Consider the following 17864-nt stretch of genomic DNA (forward strand, 5'->3'; position numbering starts at 1 on the left):
GGCCATTGGTGCTTCTGGGTTATCAGCTTCCTCAGTTCCAAGTGTGGTATATCTGAGGCAAAGAGAAAAGCCAGAAACTTACTCCTGTCATTCTTTGGATCCTGAGATCCCTAGCTGTTCTGTCTCCTCTCCATCTTATAGAGTCTTTGTATATTTTATATATCATGTTCAGGGTTTTTAGCTGTATTCAGCAGGAGGAATAGGGAAAAACATATCTATTCTATTTTCCAAGAAGCAGAAATTCTCATTTTTAATTGTCAGGAAATTGTAATGTTTATAACATTACCAATTTTAACCTTTTAAAAAATTTCATTTTGTCAAAATCCCACAGGTGGATGTATTATTTTTATATATAAACCTCATTGCTAGTCCAATAACATGGACTAATGTACCTTGCCAAATACTGCGCTAAATTTCTGACATCATGGTTTCACAATTATGCTACAGATACAATTAATTATGCCAATAGCAAAGACCAGGCTACTGTGTGTGAGAGAAATGAATCTATTTGTGAAAGTGGGCTCTATTTTCCAGTTATCTAGGCACCCGGATTGTCAAAACGAAACAAAACAAAACACAAAAACAAATTCAAAATGTGCAGAAGGATTTAAATTCCTCTCTTCTCTGCAAAGCCACCTTTAAATACAGGAAATTCTGTAGGTTCTGTCTTCAGCATTTCTTACTTCTCTTAATTATTCCCCAGAGCAGTGACTATACTTCTTTGACCATGCACTAACTCCTGAAAATGCATATTTATTTATTAAAATCATAATGCACTACTGTCTTACTTTATTACGGTATCTCCCAATTCCCAGAGGCAAAAATCCTACTCATTGTGTAATAATTCTAAGATATACATTTTCCCCAAATTTTAATATTGCTGAAATCTTCTACAGTCTATTGACCTTCCAATCAATGATGTCTTAGCAATGGATAATGGCCACGATATGGCTGTCATCATCTGTCTTCATGTAACCCCAGTCACAGCTATCCATATTGTTTTCAACTTCAACTGATTTATGTGCATTCATACCTTTGATACCTTATTTACTGAGCTTAACTGCTACTTAAAATGTCTTCCTGGATGGTGTCTGAAACTTTTTGTTGAAACCAAAAAAAAAAAAAAAAAAAAAAAGAAAGCACCACCAACAACACTTGCAGAATGCTATCAGTGGCTTAGAAGAAAATCCCAAAGGCAACAATAAAACATTCTTAAGCAATGTTGTATCCAAGACACTACAATTAGATAAAGAATGATACTGTGTGTGGGGGGAAAAAACCCCAAGGTGCTTAAAAACAAAAAACCAGACACACTGTATTACAGTTTTTTTTTTAACCTTTTAAATTGGTACATAAAATAATGACAATGTGTTATGACGATGGCATCTCAGATTTGATGAAATTCAGTTTATGCATTATAAACGTACCCAAAGAAGTCCTGGCCTCCTATTGCACCTTTTTAATTGGTATCTCAAACTAGGCCTATTTAAATTTACATTCCACTACACTCTTCCTGCTGCTTCCCTCAATCTTGCTCTTTAATTCCTTAATACTGAAGTTAAAGGGCATCATTTTCCCAATTACAAAGGCTAGAAAGGGAGGCAGAATGGTGTAGTGCCTTAAAGTGCAGACTTGACAAGTTAGACTGTCTAGGTTCAAATCCTAGCTCTACCAATTATCATGTGTGACTTCTCTCTATGACTCAGTTTCCTCACCTATAAAATAAGAATTATAATACGGGCCAACCATCACTCATCCAAACCCAAATTTCAAAACTTTTCTTTTTATAATAAATAAACAAAGAAACAAATAAATAAATAAATAAATTTACTTGCTTATTTACTTATTTATGGCTACATTGGGTCTTCGTTGCTGGGTCTTTCTCTAATTGCGGCGGGCGGGAGCTACTCTTCACTGCAGTGCATGAGCTTCTCACTGCAGTGGCTTCTCTTGTGGAGCACAGGCTCTAGGCACATTGGTTTCAGTAGTTGTGGCACATGGGCTCTAGAGTGCAGGCTCAGTAGTTGTGGCTCACGGGCTTAGTTGCTCCATGGCATGTGGGATCTTCCCAGACCAGGGCTCGAACCTGTGTCCCCTGTACCGGCAGGTGGATTACTAACCACTGCGCCTCCAGGGAAGCCCTCAAAACTTTTCATATTTTAGAAATATAATATTGTACATTATGCAACACCCTTATTGAGTCTGAAGCAGTACTCCATAACCAAACACGTTAATATTTTTGCAAAAAATAAGTTTAGTTAAGTGTGGGAGAAACAAAGACTATAAATAGCCTCGTATCAGTTCAAGTCATGGTCAGTTGCCAAATGAGCCTACACCAAACTTACAATTTATTTAGTCATTTTTCAGAGTTTTGAGGGTTTGGAATTGTGCATCCGGGCCTGTGGGGTGGTGGCAGCAATATATTTTCATGTAATTGTTAGGATGACCAAAATTATGTACATTAAAGGACTTAGAGCGGTGACTGGCACACAGTAAGCACTCAATAAATGCTAGCTATTATCAGCATTTATCACTACCTTTGATTTTTCCTCCCACCTTACTATCTAGATCCAGTGAATCAAACCAAGCCTTATTAATTTTATTTTCCAAATTTCTTTCAGATCTGCCCCACTTCCAAGCTCACTGCCACTGCCCTGTCTCTAACTCCCTAATCCCTAATCTGTTCAAACTCCCTAATCAGTCAAGAATTGTCTTCTAAAACATGATGAGTAAGGATCATCATGTTCTTAAAAATGCGTCACCACTAAAGGTCAGTTAGCAAGGCATACAAATTCCTCTGTGCTGTAGTCTCAGTTCCCTCTGCCTGTCTTATCAGTTACTCTCTCCATATACCACTAACACTCCTCTCCTCAAAAAACGACAACTCCAAAGAAGTCCCTTTATCCAATGCAATCACGACCAGTACTTACTTGGTTAACCAGAAAAGCTGATTAAAATAGGGAATAGTAAAACATAATACATATTTGAAAATAAATAAATGCAAGACATTTATTTCAACATAGACAATAGTGGAGAACGTCTCCAATGACTTAAATCCATGCTCCCTTTCTTGCATAAATGACAGTCATAATGCACTGTCTAAGACTTCAAAGTGTCTTAAAGTGAAACAAACACTTGAAGTCAACAGAAAAGCAATCTGAGTATATACTCCTAGATATTTTTTCTTTCAATCTTTCATTTGTTGCACCCACACCTAATTAAACAGCAATTATATTTTTAGGACCTTGCCTTTATTGAGGCTTTCCAAAATGTTTAACTTAGTAATAGCAATAACTTATTTTGTACACATTTCATCAGTTTTGGATATTTAATTAAATTATAAAATCACTAACAAGTGGAATAGATATTAATAGGCTAGAACACACACAACTAACTTTTGGTAGGCTTGCAACTCAACTGGTGGAAACAGAAGTAAGTGAGCTTAGCAGAAGTAGTCTATTCGTTGCAATGTTCAGTTTTAACAACTTTATGGGAATCAGTCAATATGTTTTAACAAAGAAATGGCAAATGTTAGTTAATAGAGTGGAGGCCAGTTAAAAGAGCTTTAACCATGTATTATTTCCCATTCATGAATAACATGACTTTTCTCAGACAACTCCCAACTCCCAGAGGCAAAACCCCTGCTCATTGTTTAATATAACAGTTAATGTCACCTCCTCTGGAATCTTTCTCTGAATGGCCTAAACAGAATTGATCACTTCTTCCTCAGTGTTCCTTGTACATCTCTTGGTCCATTTATTCTATCTAGCACTGGTATTGACTTAGACATGTCAAGTCAAAGCTTGAAGATTAGGAGCGGTTGTAGTCATTTTTACATCTTACAATGCCTAACGCTACTATAGGAGACAGTTGTGATAGAACAGAAAGAACATCAGAATTTGAGTCTTGAGAAAGAGGGTCCAGTTCTGATTGTGAAATGGAAATAACAGTGAACACGCCTATACAGTTGTTAAAAAAAACTGAGTAAGAATGTATATGAGACTATGTTTTGGGCAAATATACCTCATTATTATTATAGGAAGATATAAATAAGTATCTTGTGAATAAAATTTTAGTATTTTCAAAGGATCTTAGATTCAGTTTCACCTTCTAAGACTTCTAATCAAAATAGAGTCTGCTTTACACTAACTATGTATCATTCTTGACAAGAAATATGTAAATAACCGAAAAGCATGGATTTGCCAACTCTTCTTGGTGCTCACATACCCACATATCAAAGTAAATAGGACAAATGACTACTTCACTCTCCCCTGCTCCTCTCATCTAGCTAGGTCTGCTCTAAGACCAAATAATCAGATGATATTTTTCTTTATTAAATAATCCAGGAGAACCAAGAGCTTAGCTATTTTTCACTAAAAGTAGTGACCAAAAATAGAATTATGAATAACAACTAATTCAGCTAACTTTACTGATAACTAAATATATGCCATAGATTGTGCCAAGTGTCTTATAAACACTATCTCATCTAATCTTCACAATAATCTTATAGAATAGGGATAAGCGTTAACATTCCTATTTTAAAGATGAGGAAACAGAGGTTCAGAGAAGCTGGTAATTTGTCTAAAGTTAATAGCAATTAATTAGCAGAGTTACGATTAAAATAGAGTTGTCTCATTTCTGAGCTTCATATCAGGAAAATTATAACATTTCTCATAGGCATGGTGGTGCAATTTATATAGTTCTTAAATCGGTAGGAATTTCTGATTCTTTTACCAAAAATAACAACATTATTGAATTCCAGGCAGAGGAATCCGCAGGTGCAGACTATGAAGCAAGATGCCTAGTTTGTTTAAAGGCTCAGCAAGGGGACTAGTTTGGCTAACAAAGAGAGCCTGGAGAACGTGGAGAAAATGACATCAGAGAGGTAACAGAGGGTCAAACCACAGCCTGTAGGCCACCAGAACTCTGGTTTCTAAATGCATTATAAATCCACTGGAGGGTGAAGGACTTTGAATAAAAATGTGATGTTATTCCACTTGCAATATTTTAAAAGGATCATTCTGGCTGCTGTGCAGAAAACAGATGGGGGGAAGAGGATGGTTATGGTTAGAATGATTCCAACTGCAATAATTTCAGTGAAGAACAGTGTCCAGGATCAGGGAGAAATGAAAGAGGTGATGAAACAGTTAGATACTGGATATATTCTGAAGGATAAGCCAAGAGGAATCTTGAGGATTCTGTTGTATATTTATGAAATAAAGGTTATAATGAAGAATAAAAGCCATGCCATAAATAAGCCACCACAAATATTTTTAAAAGTTATATCCTTAAATAGCTGATTCTTTACTGATCAAATAACAAAGCTAATGAAACATTTTCCATGCTGTAAATAAGACCATGAAGATGTCAATGAATGTCACTACCAGTATATTATAATGATATGACGTCTTCAGCAATGTCTTCAAAACTACTCCAAATGTGAAGAAAAATATGTTAAATGTACTAATTAATCAACATCCCATTCTATATACTATGAAACTACATAATGCTAGCCTAACACAGGGCTAATTTTCTCTGCTACTGAAAAAGTTTAATACAAACACTAAAGCTACTCAAGATAAAAGCATTCCTTAAACATCTGTGGCAGAAGCCTAAAAAAGAAATGTAGTGACAAAATTAAAAAGAGACAAAAGAGATTATAATCACATCAATAACCAAAATGTTAATAAAACAAATCATTTAAGTTTTATTATTCAAATACAAAATTTTTTTTATTCTTATAAGACACAGGAATTTTTGTTTATGTGAAAAATAAAGACAATGCCAAGGCTAAAGTTACAGTCATTCAAATAAATAACATTCACTGGTCCATCAAGAAGGACAAGATGAATAAACTACAACGACACTGCACAACAGAGTACTAAATACTACAATTGAAGAGAACAATGAGAAATAGCTCTATAACCCACTATATAGTGGTCTCCAGGATAGACCGCTAAATGAAAAAAGAAAAGTGGAGAAACAGCGTATGATGATAGACTTTCATTTATCTGCAAAGGGGGAATAATACTTATATTAAAACACAAACTGGGATGAAATATAAAATTTTAAAATGTTACCCATAGGAAATAGGGTGGTAGAGTAGGGACTGCCGTTAGAACCTGGTATTTTATGTAAATTATAAAACAAAATTAAACTAAACAAAAAAAAAACCTTAAACAATGAACTTAATGGTGTATCTAGTTAGTGGCATAACCACACAGAAAAGTATTATTCCAAGTGACTTCAGCATGCACAGTAATTTGATGGTATATTCCAAGTGGGATACCATAAGGACAAAAAGAAATGTCACCCCCCTCACCCCTGCCACAAAACCAAAAACAAACCCCCAAACTTCAAGCTGCTTTCAGTAATCATTATTGTTCTGGTACTGTTATAAGCAATCTAATGTATATGTTATGTATGATGAAGCAAATTAGTAATTATGTGTTATTTTAATTCTACAGTTCTTGGCAACAAAGTAGGGGAGAAAGGAAATATTGATACAGGATAGAAGAGGTTAAAGAAAGACACCCTAATGCTGAATTTGAATTTGAAAGAATGATCAATGCAGCAGCAATGAGCACTTCTAGCACCCATTACAAGGAACAGGTTTCCTTAGAGAAATGTCAATTCCAGACCCAGGGCAGGAAATAAAAAAAGATGAGTCTGGAACATTTTTATACTACAAAAGAGCAAGGAAGCTTTTAAAGATCACTTTATTTGGTCATGTCCCAAGGTCTTAGAAGCCAACATGAGACTCTTATAGACCAAAGATGGTACAATTTGCTAATCAATAAGAGCAATATCTGCAATGGATTGAAATACATCAAGTACATTTAAATTCATGTGCTCAAGTTATTTAGATCTCAAAAAAAATCAGTTAGTCCTTTTCGAAGGTAACTAGTAAACCAACTCATTATTTTAAAAATCAATATATGGGGCTTCCCTGGTGGCGCAGTGGTTGAGAGTCCGCCTGCTGATGCATGGGACATGGGTTCGTGCCCCCGTCCGGGAAGATCCCACATGCCGTGGAGCAGCTACGCCTGTGCTCCACAACGGGAGAGGCCACAACAGTGAGAGGCCCGAGTACCGCAAAAAAAAAAAAAAAAAAAAAAAAAAAAAATCAGTATATGGAAGGAAAGAATAAAGAATATATCCTGTTTTCATATAAAACTTGTACAAGGGGTAACCAAATAGTAGATATGAGGCAGTTTCCTTTACAAAAATATTTCAGCTAATAAAAAAGAAAGACAAAATTTAAATGCTGCCATGATAAAACTGCTGTCTTCATCTAATTATTTCTTCATCTCATTATTCTTTTATCTATTATTTCTTTATTTGTTATTATTTCTTGGTTATTGAAAGCCAAGTCAGAGGACTTGGTGTTCAATGTTTTGCATATAATTTAAATATATAATTCAGTTATACTTAATGGCTAGAGTTATAATTAACCAATCATTATAGACTGGAACAATAAATTGAATACATAATTTCTTGGGCTCCATAATCATTCTAGTATGTTCAGAAGTCATAGTTCTAGTATGTCCAATTTTACTTCTAGTTCATAGCCCAATGACATCAAACTACAACTTTGAGGGAAGAATACCTTGATGTGAGAGTGAGAATTTTATACTGCCTGTATTAGTTTGCTAGTATTACCATAACGAAATACCACAGACAAAGTGGCTTAAACAATAGAAATTTATTTTCTCATAGTTCTAGAGGCTGGAAGACCAAGATCAAGGTGTTGGCAGGTTTGGTTTCTTCTGAGGCTTCTCTTCTTGGCTTACAGATGGCCACCTCCTAACAGTGTCCTTACGTTGTCTTTTCTCTCTGTGTGCAAGCCCCTGGTGCCACTTTTTGTGTCCAAATTTCCTCTTATAAAGATACAGTAAGATTGGATTAGGGCCCACCCTAAGGGCCTCATTTTAATTTAATCATCTCCATCTATACAGTCACATTCCAAGGTTCTGGGGGTTAGGCCTTCAACATATGAATTTTGTGGGGACATGATTTAGAGCGTAACACTGTCAATTCAGCACCCCAAAGGAAGAGAATAATGTTAATGCGTACATTTCAATATCTGACCCATCAGTACATAGTAAAACAATGCATATGCTGACCATTAACATTATACTCCCCAAACTCATTTCATTTATTCTTCCTCTAATCCACTCTGGCGAAGGGGCATTATTAAACAATCTCTATTTTTGGTTTTCCCTAAGACTTCTACCTTATTCATAGCAGGGAGATGTTGAAAGTAATTATTTTGGTGAAAATGTTAGATAATTGAGCCAGAATATGAAGAGCTATCATTCATCTATTACTTGGCTTTTGCTAGGCTAGAGACCAGATGTGAAATTGTTAATTGTCTAGAAACTAAACTGCAACCTCACACTCTTTGTTCTACTGTCTCCAATAGAAGTCAAAAATTTAGAACTCGCTGTATCCTACCTAATCATCCACAAATCCTCATAGTGAACTATCTGTGCTTCACTGTTTGTTTTATCCCTCAGTTAAATAGGGTTGAATTAGTACTATTCTGTGCAAAATGTAGTTGGTAAAGAAGCATGTAAACAACTGATATGTTAGAGATGATGATGAATCAGCCAGGAACATTAGAAGGGTTTCTGGAAGAAGTGATTCTAACACAAACTGCAGCTTGTGTCTGCTGCAGGCTGATAGTAGCTGGTCAAGTAAAGAAATGAGGCAAATGAATCACTATGAGCAAAGACACAATGATATGAAGCAGCAGGGAATGCTGGGGAACTGAAAGTAGTCTAGTATTGACAGAGTAAAAAATGTAGAAAGCAATATGAGAAACAAGAGCTAGGAAGAAGGCAGATCATTCGCATTTTATAAATAATATTAATCATAGAGGCTAAGTAGCTCAGCCAAGGGCACAAAGGTAGAGAATGGCAGAACCAGGATTTGCAAACAAATTTAACTCCAAATACATCACTTAGCAGAGTGACCCAATTTTCCATGGTTTAAAACTGTTGTCTCTATGTCATTATTAATAGGGCTTTCCTTTACCTTATAAATGCTCTGATTTGGGAGGTATCTTTCACCCTACCTCTTAAGCCACCATGCTACATGTTTTCTAGACCCAAGAAAGCTAGGATTTTGGATTTCATTAACTTCTCTCACTCAATAGTGAAACTAATTACTGAAAGAGATAATGCTGGTGAGAATAATCATGCATTTAGAAGGATTTTAGGCAATCACCACCTAACAAATAGTCAAGAGTTGAACTGTCTTTTATAAAAATATTATCATTATTTTTAAAAACAGAATCTCAGAGGGCAGAAAGAACAAAAAAGGAAAAGTCATCATTCTTTTAATTTTGTTCAAAAAATCTATAAATTTAAATATAGTTGACCCTTGAGCAACATGAGGGTCAGGGGTGCTGACTTTCCCTGCAGTTAAAAATCGGTGAATAACTTACAGTTAGTCCTCCACATAAGCAGACCCCCTGTACCTGTGGTTCCTCAGTATTCCTGGTTCCACAACAGCAGATTCAACCAACTACAGATCACGTAGTACTGAAGTATTTACTGTTCAAAAAAATCCATGTATAAGTGGAACCACGCAGTTCAAACCTGTGTTGTTCAAGGGTCAATTATACTTCAGTTATACCACAGCCATTAATGCCATAAGTGCCGATATAAAGGTAGTTAGATCAGCAAAACTATAGTCAACCTTGGTCAAAATAGGTCATTTTTGTTTGTATAAGTCCTATGAAACACATATTCAGTATCTCACCTTCGAAAAAGAAGAAAAGTTGTAGTTACTCTACTGAAACTATTAACACCTGCAGCAGACTGCTCACCCCTCCTCACCCTTATTTCCCGGCATTAAAAAAACTGAATATGCCAGATACTTGTTTCTCCCAGCAAAGACATGGGCAAATTACCAAGCTCAGGCCAACATAAGTCCCTTAAGGGGAAATCTGCTGCAGTCAGAGGGCTCTCTAGGGAAGGTTTCCCTCCTTGATAGTCACAGAATATGGAGAAGATACTTTCCACTCCCCATCCACTTTTTATTTTGCTCTTGGATGTGCATATGTAAAAATACAATTCAGGAGTTGTGGCAATCATCTTGTGACCAGGAGGGGACAAGGCTAAGAATAAAGTCTATATTTGGGAAAGGCAGAAGAAGAAAACACCTGAAAGACTCCAAGCCCTGATGACAGCACTGAGCAGCTTAATAAATAAACCTGAATGCCCTTCCTCTAAACTATGTATTATCCTGTACAACAAGTACCCTTTCTCTTTAGGTCAGTTTAAGTTTGATACTGTTACTTGCATATAAAATCATCCCAACTGACACAATGATGGGTTGTTAATAAAGTCTACAAGAGGAAATTATTCAGGACAATTATTACTGTCTTTTCAAACTCAGAAGCATGAATTAAAAAGGAAACAGGATTACACATCTGAAGAAAGAAGCTGGGTTTTCATTTTCCCAAAAAGATAAAAAAGATAATGGTCAAAAGTTAATACATACTGAGTATTTCCTATGTGCCAGGAACTATACTTGGTGGGTTATCTCAGTTAACCCTCACAACAAACCTAGAAAATATTGTTTCCATTCTACAGAGGAGAAAGCTGACGATTATAAAAGTTAAGCAACTTGCCCAAGGTCATACCTCCTGAGAGTGGTTGAGGAAGCCTTCATAATCCACATTAGTTGACTTAAGAGCCTAAGTACCAAATATTTAAGGACAGCTGAAGATAAATGCACCTTAGCTATTTTTTTCTATGAAGATGAAATCCAAGCCCTTTGTTGAGCATGAAAAGAACAGAAAGGAATAAAGAGAACCACAATTACAATTATGAATAACCGCTGTCGATTTACAATGGCAAAAAGAATCCTTCATTTTACACATAAAGAAATCAAAGCCCAGAAAGAGGAAACAAATTATCAAAAGGTGTAGCGCAGTCAGCGTTAGAGTCAAATAGCTTAGATTTTCTGATTCCCAGAGCACTTTTCATTTCACCAAACACTGCCTCTCCTTTAAACTGGTATACTGTATCTCCAATACACACATGTGGGCTGGCAGGAGGCAGTGTATGTGTGCATGAAATGTACAAAGAAATAAAACTATGAAGACTTACTAAGAGAGAGTCACAGAGTAGGACCACCATATTCAATATTTATTAGTTGATAAGTTTTGATGTGAACAGATAGACAATAAAAATGTTTATGGTGCTGGATACACAGCAACAAGAAAAAATAAGATAATTTGATGAAAAAATTGTTTTGTCAGGATATGTATACTTCCTTGTTAAATTTTTGAAGAATCAAATTTTCTCAGAAAGTACTCCCCTATTAAAGGTAGTTAAGAATACAATGACTATTTTTCACTAAATTTTCATGTTTTTATAAAACAATCTTAATAAAAACTAAGCATAAATATACTGAATAATTGGAGAAATATGTATCATATTCTTTCTTTAGCAAAGTAACCTAATTCAGAATTATTGTTAATTTCCCCTAATAATTTGTGATTACATAGGGATATATTAGATTGCTAAATATTAACCTTGAATCATTTGACAATACATGTACTCAAAAGGAAAGGAGATGGGGTTGGAGAATGTGTACAATTACTCATATCAATTCAAAGTACCAAAAGTCAAAGACGGTAGGGAGACAAGAAGATGATCTCATACCAAGAGACAATATTTGGATTCCTATGATCTACTTATTCTCTTTCCTGGGAAGAATAATTTTTATGAATTAAGGTAATATAAGAGTTCACTAATTTATGTATAACAATTTCTATAAAATCTCAAGTCTCTAATTAGTATTTGGATAAAAACAAACACAGAACTAGCTTACTCTGCAATATCAAGATATCCACAAGAAGCAGCTGCATGTAGTGGTATCCAGCCTTCATTATCAGGTTGATTAATATTTGCTCCATTCTCTACCAGAAACTTCACCATATCAACATTGTCATCAATGCAAGCCTAAAAACAAAATAGAAAGCAGGATTAGAAAACTTTTGAATCAATACTCCCAACAACACATCAATAGAATAAAATTCCTATTTTGAAGCTTTTATAACATATTTTCTATAAGGTAGCCTCTTACCATCTTGATTGTACTGCTATGAAGTAGGCCAATGGTACTACCTAAATTTTAATAGTCCTTGCTTAAATACCCATATAACAATACTGCATGTGACTAGACTTCTTATGCCAACCCCATGAGGAAAACAAGTACATGTCAACATGGAAACAATCAAAACATTATAATTAAGTACCAATAATATCCTCTATAGCAGTGGTTCCCAAACTGTGGTCTGTTCAGGGAGTGGGATCCCTTCAGGGAGGTGACAAGGTCAAAACTATTTTCAAAATAATACTAAGATGGTATTTCCCCTTTTCACTGTGTTGACATGTGCACTTGAGGATGCAAAAGCACTAGTGGTAAATATGTTTCTGTCTAAGAATAAATCAAGGCAGTGGCAAAAAAAAAAAAAAAAACCCACAGCACTTTACTGTCCTTGTATTCACCACTCTGCACTCACAGGTTTTTTTTTCTTTCCCAAGCTATTTTTACTTATGAATGTCCTTGACAATGCAGTAAAAACTATAAATTTTATTAAATTTTGATTCTTGAACATACATCTTTTAAATACTCTGTGGAACAAGACCGGAAGCATGCATAAAGCATATCTTCCAAGTATAATGACTGCCCTGAGGAAAAACACTTGAGCAATTAATTTGCAAGCTGATCTAGCCACTTTTTCCATGGAACATCATTTTTTTTTTTTTTTTGTGGTACGCAGGCCTCTCACTGTTGTGGCCTCTCCCGTCGCGGAGCACAGGCTCCGGACGCACAGGCTCAGTGGCCATGGTTCACGGGTGTAGCCGATCCGCGGCATGTGGGATCTTCCCCGACCAGGGCACGAACCCGTGTCCCCTGAATCGGCAGGTGGACTCTCAACCACTGCGCCACCAGGGAAGCCCCAGAACATCATTTAAAAAAAAAAAAAATTTTATTGGGGTATAGTTGATTTACAATGCTGTGTTAGTTTCAGGTGTACAGCAAAGTGAATCAGTTATACATATACATATATCCACTCTTTTATTCTTTTTCCATATAGGCCATTATGGAATATATTTTTACTTAAATGGCAAACTATAGTCAGTCTAACTTGGATGTTGGCAGAAATTTTCTTGAAATGAACAAAGTCTGTCAAAAATACTAACAGTATTTGTTGCCAATGAAAAAATTCAAGCTTTCATAAATGAAAGCTTAAATGAATTAGTTATTTTAATTAAAAAATGCCATTTATATAACATGGGTAAAGTATTGCTTTAATTCATTTAAAAATGAATTAATAAATATATAAAGTCCTCTGTTTTAACCTCTAGTACTGTAAATATTAATATATACAACCCACAGAAACAAAGCTCTTTGAAGTCCTTCATAATTTTTAGGAGTATAAAGGGGTGCTGAGATGAAAAATTTTGAGAACCGCTGCCTATAGTAAATAAGAAGGGAACTTTTTTCAATGCTTACTTTGTGCCAGAGTATGATTGGTATGATTGGTGCTTTATCTATTTTACTGATTTGTATATATTATCCTCACAAAATCCCTCATGAGAATGGGAATTTTGCTGTATCCCCAGCACCTTTTACCATTCTTCGCATGTGGTAGGGGCTCAGTAAATGAATAAATGAAAAAGAAAGCTAAGATTCAAATAGATCAAGTAGCCTGAATAAGCCACAGAGATGGGAAGTGATACAGCTGAGATTCTATCACAGATGTTCAGATTCCAAAAAATAAGCTCTTTCCACACTTAACACCATATCCACAGATGTTCCTATTTCACCAACTATTTCTCACCTATTTTGCAGTCTCTGAAACAGGATATCATACATTCTAGGCACTTAATAAGTGCTTGCTGTATAAATAAAACCAATTTTCCTTTACCTATCACAGAAGCAAAGAAAACAGTTTTAGTAGCTTTTTCCTGGGGGGGAGGGAATGACAAAGTTGGTGTCAAGAAAAGCACTAAGGACAAAGTACTTTACATCTAAAGTGGAAAAACAGTGACAAGTGTTTGGCTGTAGGCTCTAGTTCTGGCTCTGCCACAGATTTTATAGCTGTGAACAAGTAATTTAAACTTTTTGGGCTCTGTCTTTCAAGTGGAGGAAAGAAGCTGGTGGGTTACGTATCTCTAAAATCCCCTAACATATTTAACATTCTTATATATCTATGATTCTTCCCTTTGGAACAAGTTACAAGCAATCTGAAGGCAAGATCCCAAAGTGCCCAAACAGTACTTTAAACATAGCAAATGGTAAATGAGTATATATAAACAACATTCATATAAAGTTTAAATATATACTGCTTGGGAAAAGAACTGTGTTTTTCAAGGAGCAGTGGTTAAATGGTAGGAGAGATTTGAGAACCACAGCTATCTAATAACAAGAAACATCAAAATTCTATTGTACTATGAAGTAGTTTATAAAATGTTATTTGAGATAGCTAATGACTCACAGTGGCTTGAAATAATATTAGATCTATTTATAAGTTTAAGCATTAATTTTCCTTGAGAAAAGATAGTAAATTGTATTCTCCTCTCTCTCAACCTCTTTTAATTCCTACAGGCTCCAAAACAGTATTCTGATTTTATCATTGATATAAAAATATATAACTCTACCTGATAAATGTTTTTTAATACAAATATGATTATTGTTTTTAAAAACTGGAGAAAAACATCAAAACAAGAAATTATAATAAAGATTTATGGGAAATGCTCACAATATATAGTTTTTTTAAACAGGACACAGTTTGCCTAATAGGATTCTAATTTTACTTTAAAAACTACACAAAAGACTAGAAGAATATATGTTAAAAGTCATTATCATTGATTGTGTGACTATGAATAATTTTTATTCTTTAAATTTTTCTTTATTTTCAAAATGTGTACATTGAATAGGCAGTGTTTCCAAAAAAAAAAGAAAATCTAAGCCTTGATTCTTAAATGAAAAATATTAAATCTACTGTGGATATGGAGAAACAACCAATTGCTGATAAAAGCATACAATTCATATAACCCCTTCAGAAAACCATTTGACAGTATCTACTAAAGTTATATAGAGTTGATAAATAAATGGGGTGTGATGTATGTGTATATGGGGAGAGTCTACTCATGTAATAGAATCCTATACTTCAATGAAAAAAGAACAACAAACAAAAAGAACAAACTAATGCTACCTTCAACAACATGGATAATCCCTGCAGACATAATACGTGAGCGAAAAAAAGCAGACACAAAGGATACAAACTAAGTTTCCAGGCAAAACTAATCCCTGGTTATAAAGCTCAGAATCCTGGTAAATTTGTGGAAAAATAATAGCAGGGGCATGAGGGAGCTTTTTGGAAGACTGGAAATGTTCCTTAGCTTTCTGATTTTTTACATAGGCATATATATATGTAAAAATTCACTGAATTATATGCTGTGTACTTCATTGTATGCAAATTATACCTCATTTTTTTTTAAAAGAGGCTACCATGTATTAAAAGTCTACTGTATATTATCTCCAGTATAAAACACTTTATCTTTCTCTAAATTGCACATGCTAAAACATGTCTTCCTTTAATTTCTATCCCCTACCTCCCGAGGCTCCATATATCAAATGGAATCTCTCTTTTAACTGACAATCTTTAAATATTATGAATCCTCCCCGCTGCCCAAATTCTTACATATTCTTTTATAGGCTAAGTATCCCTAATTTCTCTGGCTACTCCTCATATTATATATGCTAAAAATTATATATGTTAAGGCCCTAGAAATACAAGAAAGGGAAAAGATCACATTAGCATAGGAGGCTAGTCTATAAACAACAATGATTACGTAAGGGTATAATAGCAGTGGGTAGAAAGTACTAAAATATCATTGGGGGGCTTCCCTGGTGGCGCAGTGGTTGAGAGTCCGCCTGCCGGTGCAGGAGACACGGGTTCGTGCCCGGGTCCGGGAGGATCCCATGTGCCGCGGAGCGGCTGGGCCCGTGGGCCATGGCCGCTGGGCCTGCGCGTCCGGAGCCTGTGCTCCGCAGCGGGAGAGACCACGGCGGTGAGAGGCCCGCGTACCACAAAAAAAAAAAAAAAAAAATATCATTGGGAACATAAAGAGATCTTGTGACTAAGACAGTCCATAAAGGAGAATACATATGAGCAAAGTTTTGAAGATTACATAGGAGTTGTTCAACTCGCAATTCAACTAGAAGGAACTTCACTGAGCAGATGCACTATAACTTAAAAAATGTATGGAATAAATGAACAGAAAGTCATCCAGTGGTAGATAGTATATGCAAGTTATAAAACAGAATAAGGCTAGGTGATAAGAGGTCTGAATATATTGCAGGTAAAAAATCTGAACATAATGCAAAGATGACAGGATTTGACATTAGAGGTGGTTTTCAACCTACTTTCTACTCCTACTCATCAAGAAAACCTGCTACAATCCCATCAGTAATAGTGGCTCAATTCAGCAGTAGGAGTAAGTAGGAGAAAACACTGTAGAATTTCAGGTAGATGATGTTTGAAAAACCTATTCAGAGTTTAAAAGCAGAGGACTGATATGATCAGATCAGTATTTCAGAAAGATTACTGCAAGTAGTATGAAGGCAGAAGAGCCTGAACTGAGCAATACCAGTTAGTCAGAATGGATATTAAGAGAAATCTGGGAGAAAATGTACAAGGCTTAATTAAAGATTGGATATGAAGGGCGAGGGACAAGGAGAGGTCATTCATGAAAACAAATACCACAGGTTCGAAAAGCAGGTTGGAGGAAGAAAGATAAATTTAGTTTTGGATATGCTGAATTGATTATAGGTGTCTGTATACTTATTACGATGCATATCCAGTAGCCACCTGAATATGCAAATCTAGAGCTTAAAAATGAATGTGGGATAAAAATATCTATTTGGGAATTACCTGCATTAAGGTAATAATTAAAATAATGGGACCTAAAATCACTCAGGGAAAGAATATAGAGAAGTGATTTCTATGAAAATAGTAGGAGAAAGGTTAAAATTAAATTATAATCAGTATATTCTACTTTTGGAAGACAAAGACATTTGTGGTATTTTATTCAGTCAGTTAAAGAGAGTTCTCAAGAAGCTCATCATCTAGTATGGAAGACAAATACACAAGTAAATAAAAATATCAAAATGAATATGATAAATACAGTTATATGGCTGTACACGTCTTACCATGGAAGCCAAGAAGAGAAGAACTAAAGAATGGTTGTAGTCAGGAAATACTTCCTGGAACAGGCTCTACACCTGAACTTAACATATGTATGAACAAGTAACAAACACTTCCCGGTGTATGAAGATGCAAAGTCACATATGGGGAGGATAAAGTTAGGCAGGATCCAGAAGTCTTATTTGCCATCTTATGAGTAATTCTTTGACAGTGAAGATAAAAGATCCTCAGGACAAATGGTTAACTTTTAAAGTTTCTCCATTTTAAGAAGGTGACTGCCCTGGCTCTTTGAAAAAATTAACATATAGGAATAGCTATTCCCCAGTAAATGAAATGTTGCTGATTTTGATTTTAAATGTTTGTTTTTAAGTCAGTATAACTTAAGAAACATCAACAAAAATACCTAAAGCAGTTACTGTTAAATGTGCTTGTACCTTTATTTTGTTTAAATGTAATAAGTTTTTGAAATGTTTAAATATAAATTAAATGCTAAAAACATCACTGTAAAACATATATTATAAAGGAATCTCGAGTTTGTGTTGTAAATTACTCAGTGTTCTCCTGAACATTTACAAAGCATACAAAATAAACTGGCAGACATGCCCATAAAAATATTGTTGCT

At 35.2% G+C, this 17864-nt stretch overlaps 1 protein-coding gene across 13 annotated transcripts in view; it reads right to left on the reverse strand.

The window, feature by feature from the left end:
* Nucleotides 1-17864, reverse strand: part of PPP1R12A (protein phosphatase 1 regulatory subunit 12A) — a 151022-nt gene that overhangs the window by 79327 nt on the left and 53831 nt on the right. For all 13 annotated transcript variants that reach the window (XM_067009794.1, XM_059081633.2, XM_059081637.2 and 10 more), the window contains one exon: nt 11851-11981. In XM_067009794.1, the coding sequence (XP_066865895.1) occupies nt 11851-11981 (131 nt within the window). The remainder of the gene's footprint in view (nt 1-11850; nt 11982-17864) is intronic.

The sequence above is a fragment of the Kogia breviceps genome, chromosome 12 (genome assembly GCF_026419965.1).
Source record: "Kogia breviceps isolate mKogBre1 chromosome 12, mKogBre1 haplotype 1, whole genome shotgun sequence".
Taxonomy (NCBI): Eukaryota; Metazoa; Chordata; class Mammalia; order Artiodactyla; family Physeteridae; genus Kogia; species Kogia breviceps.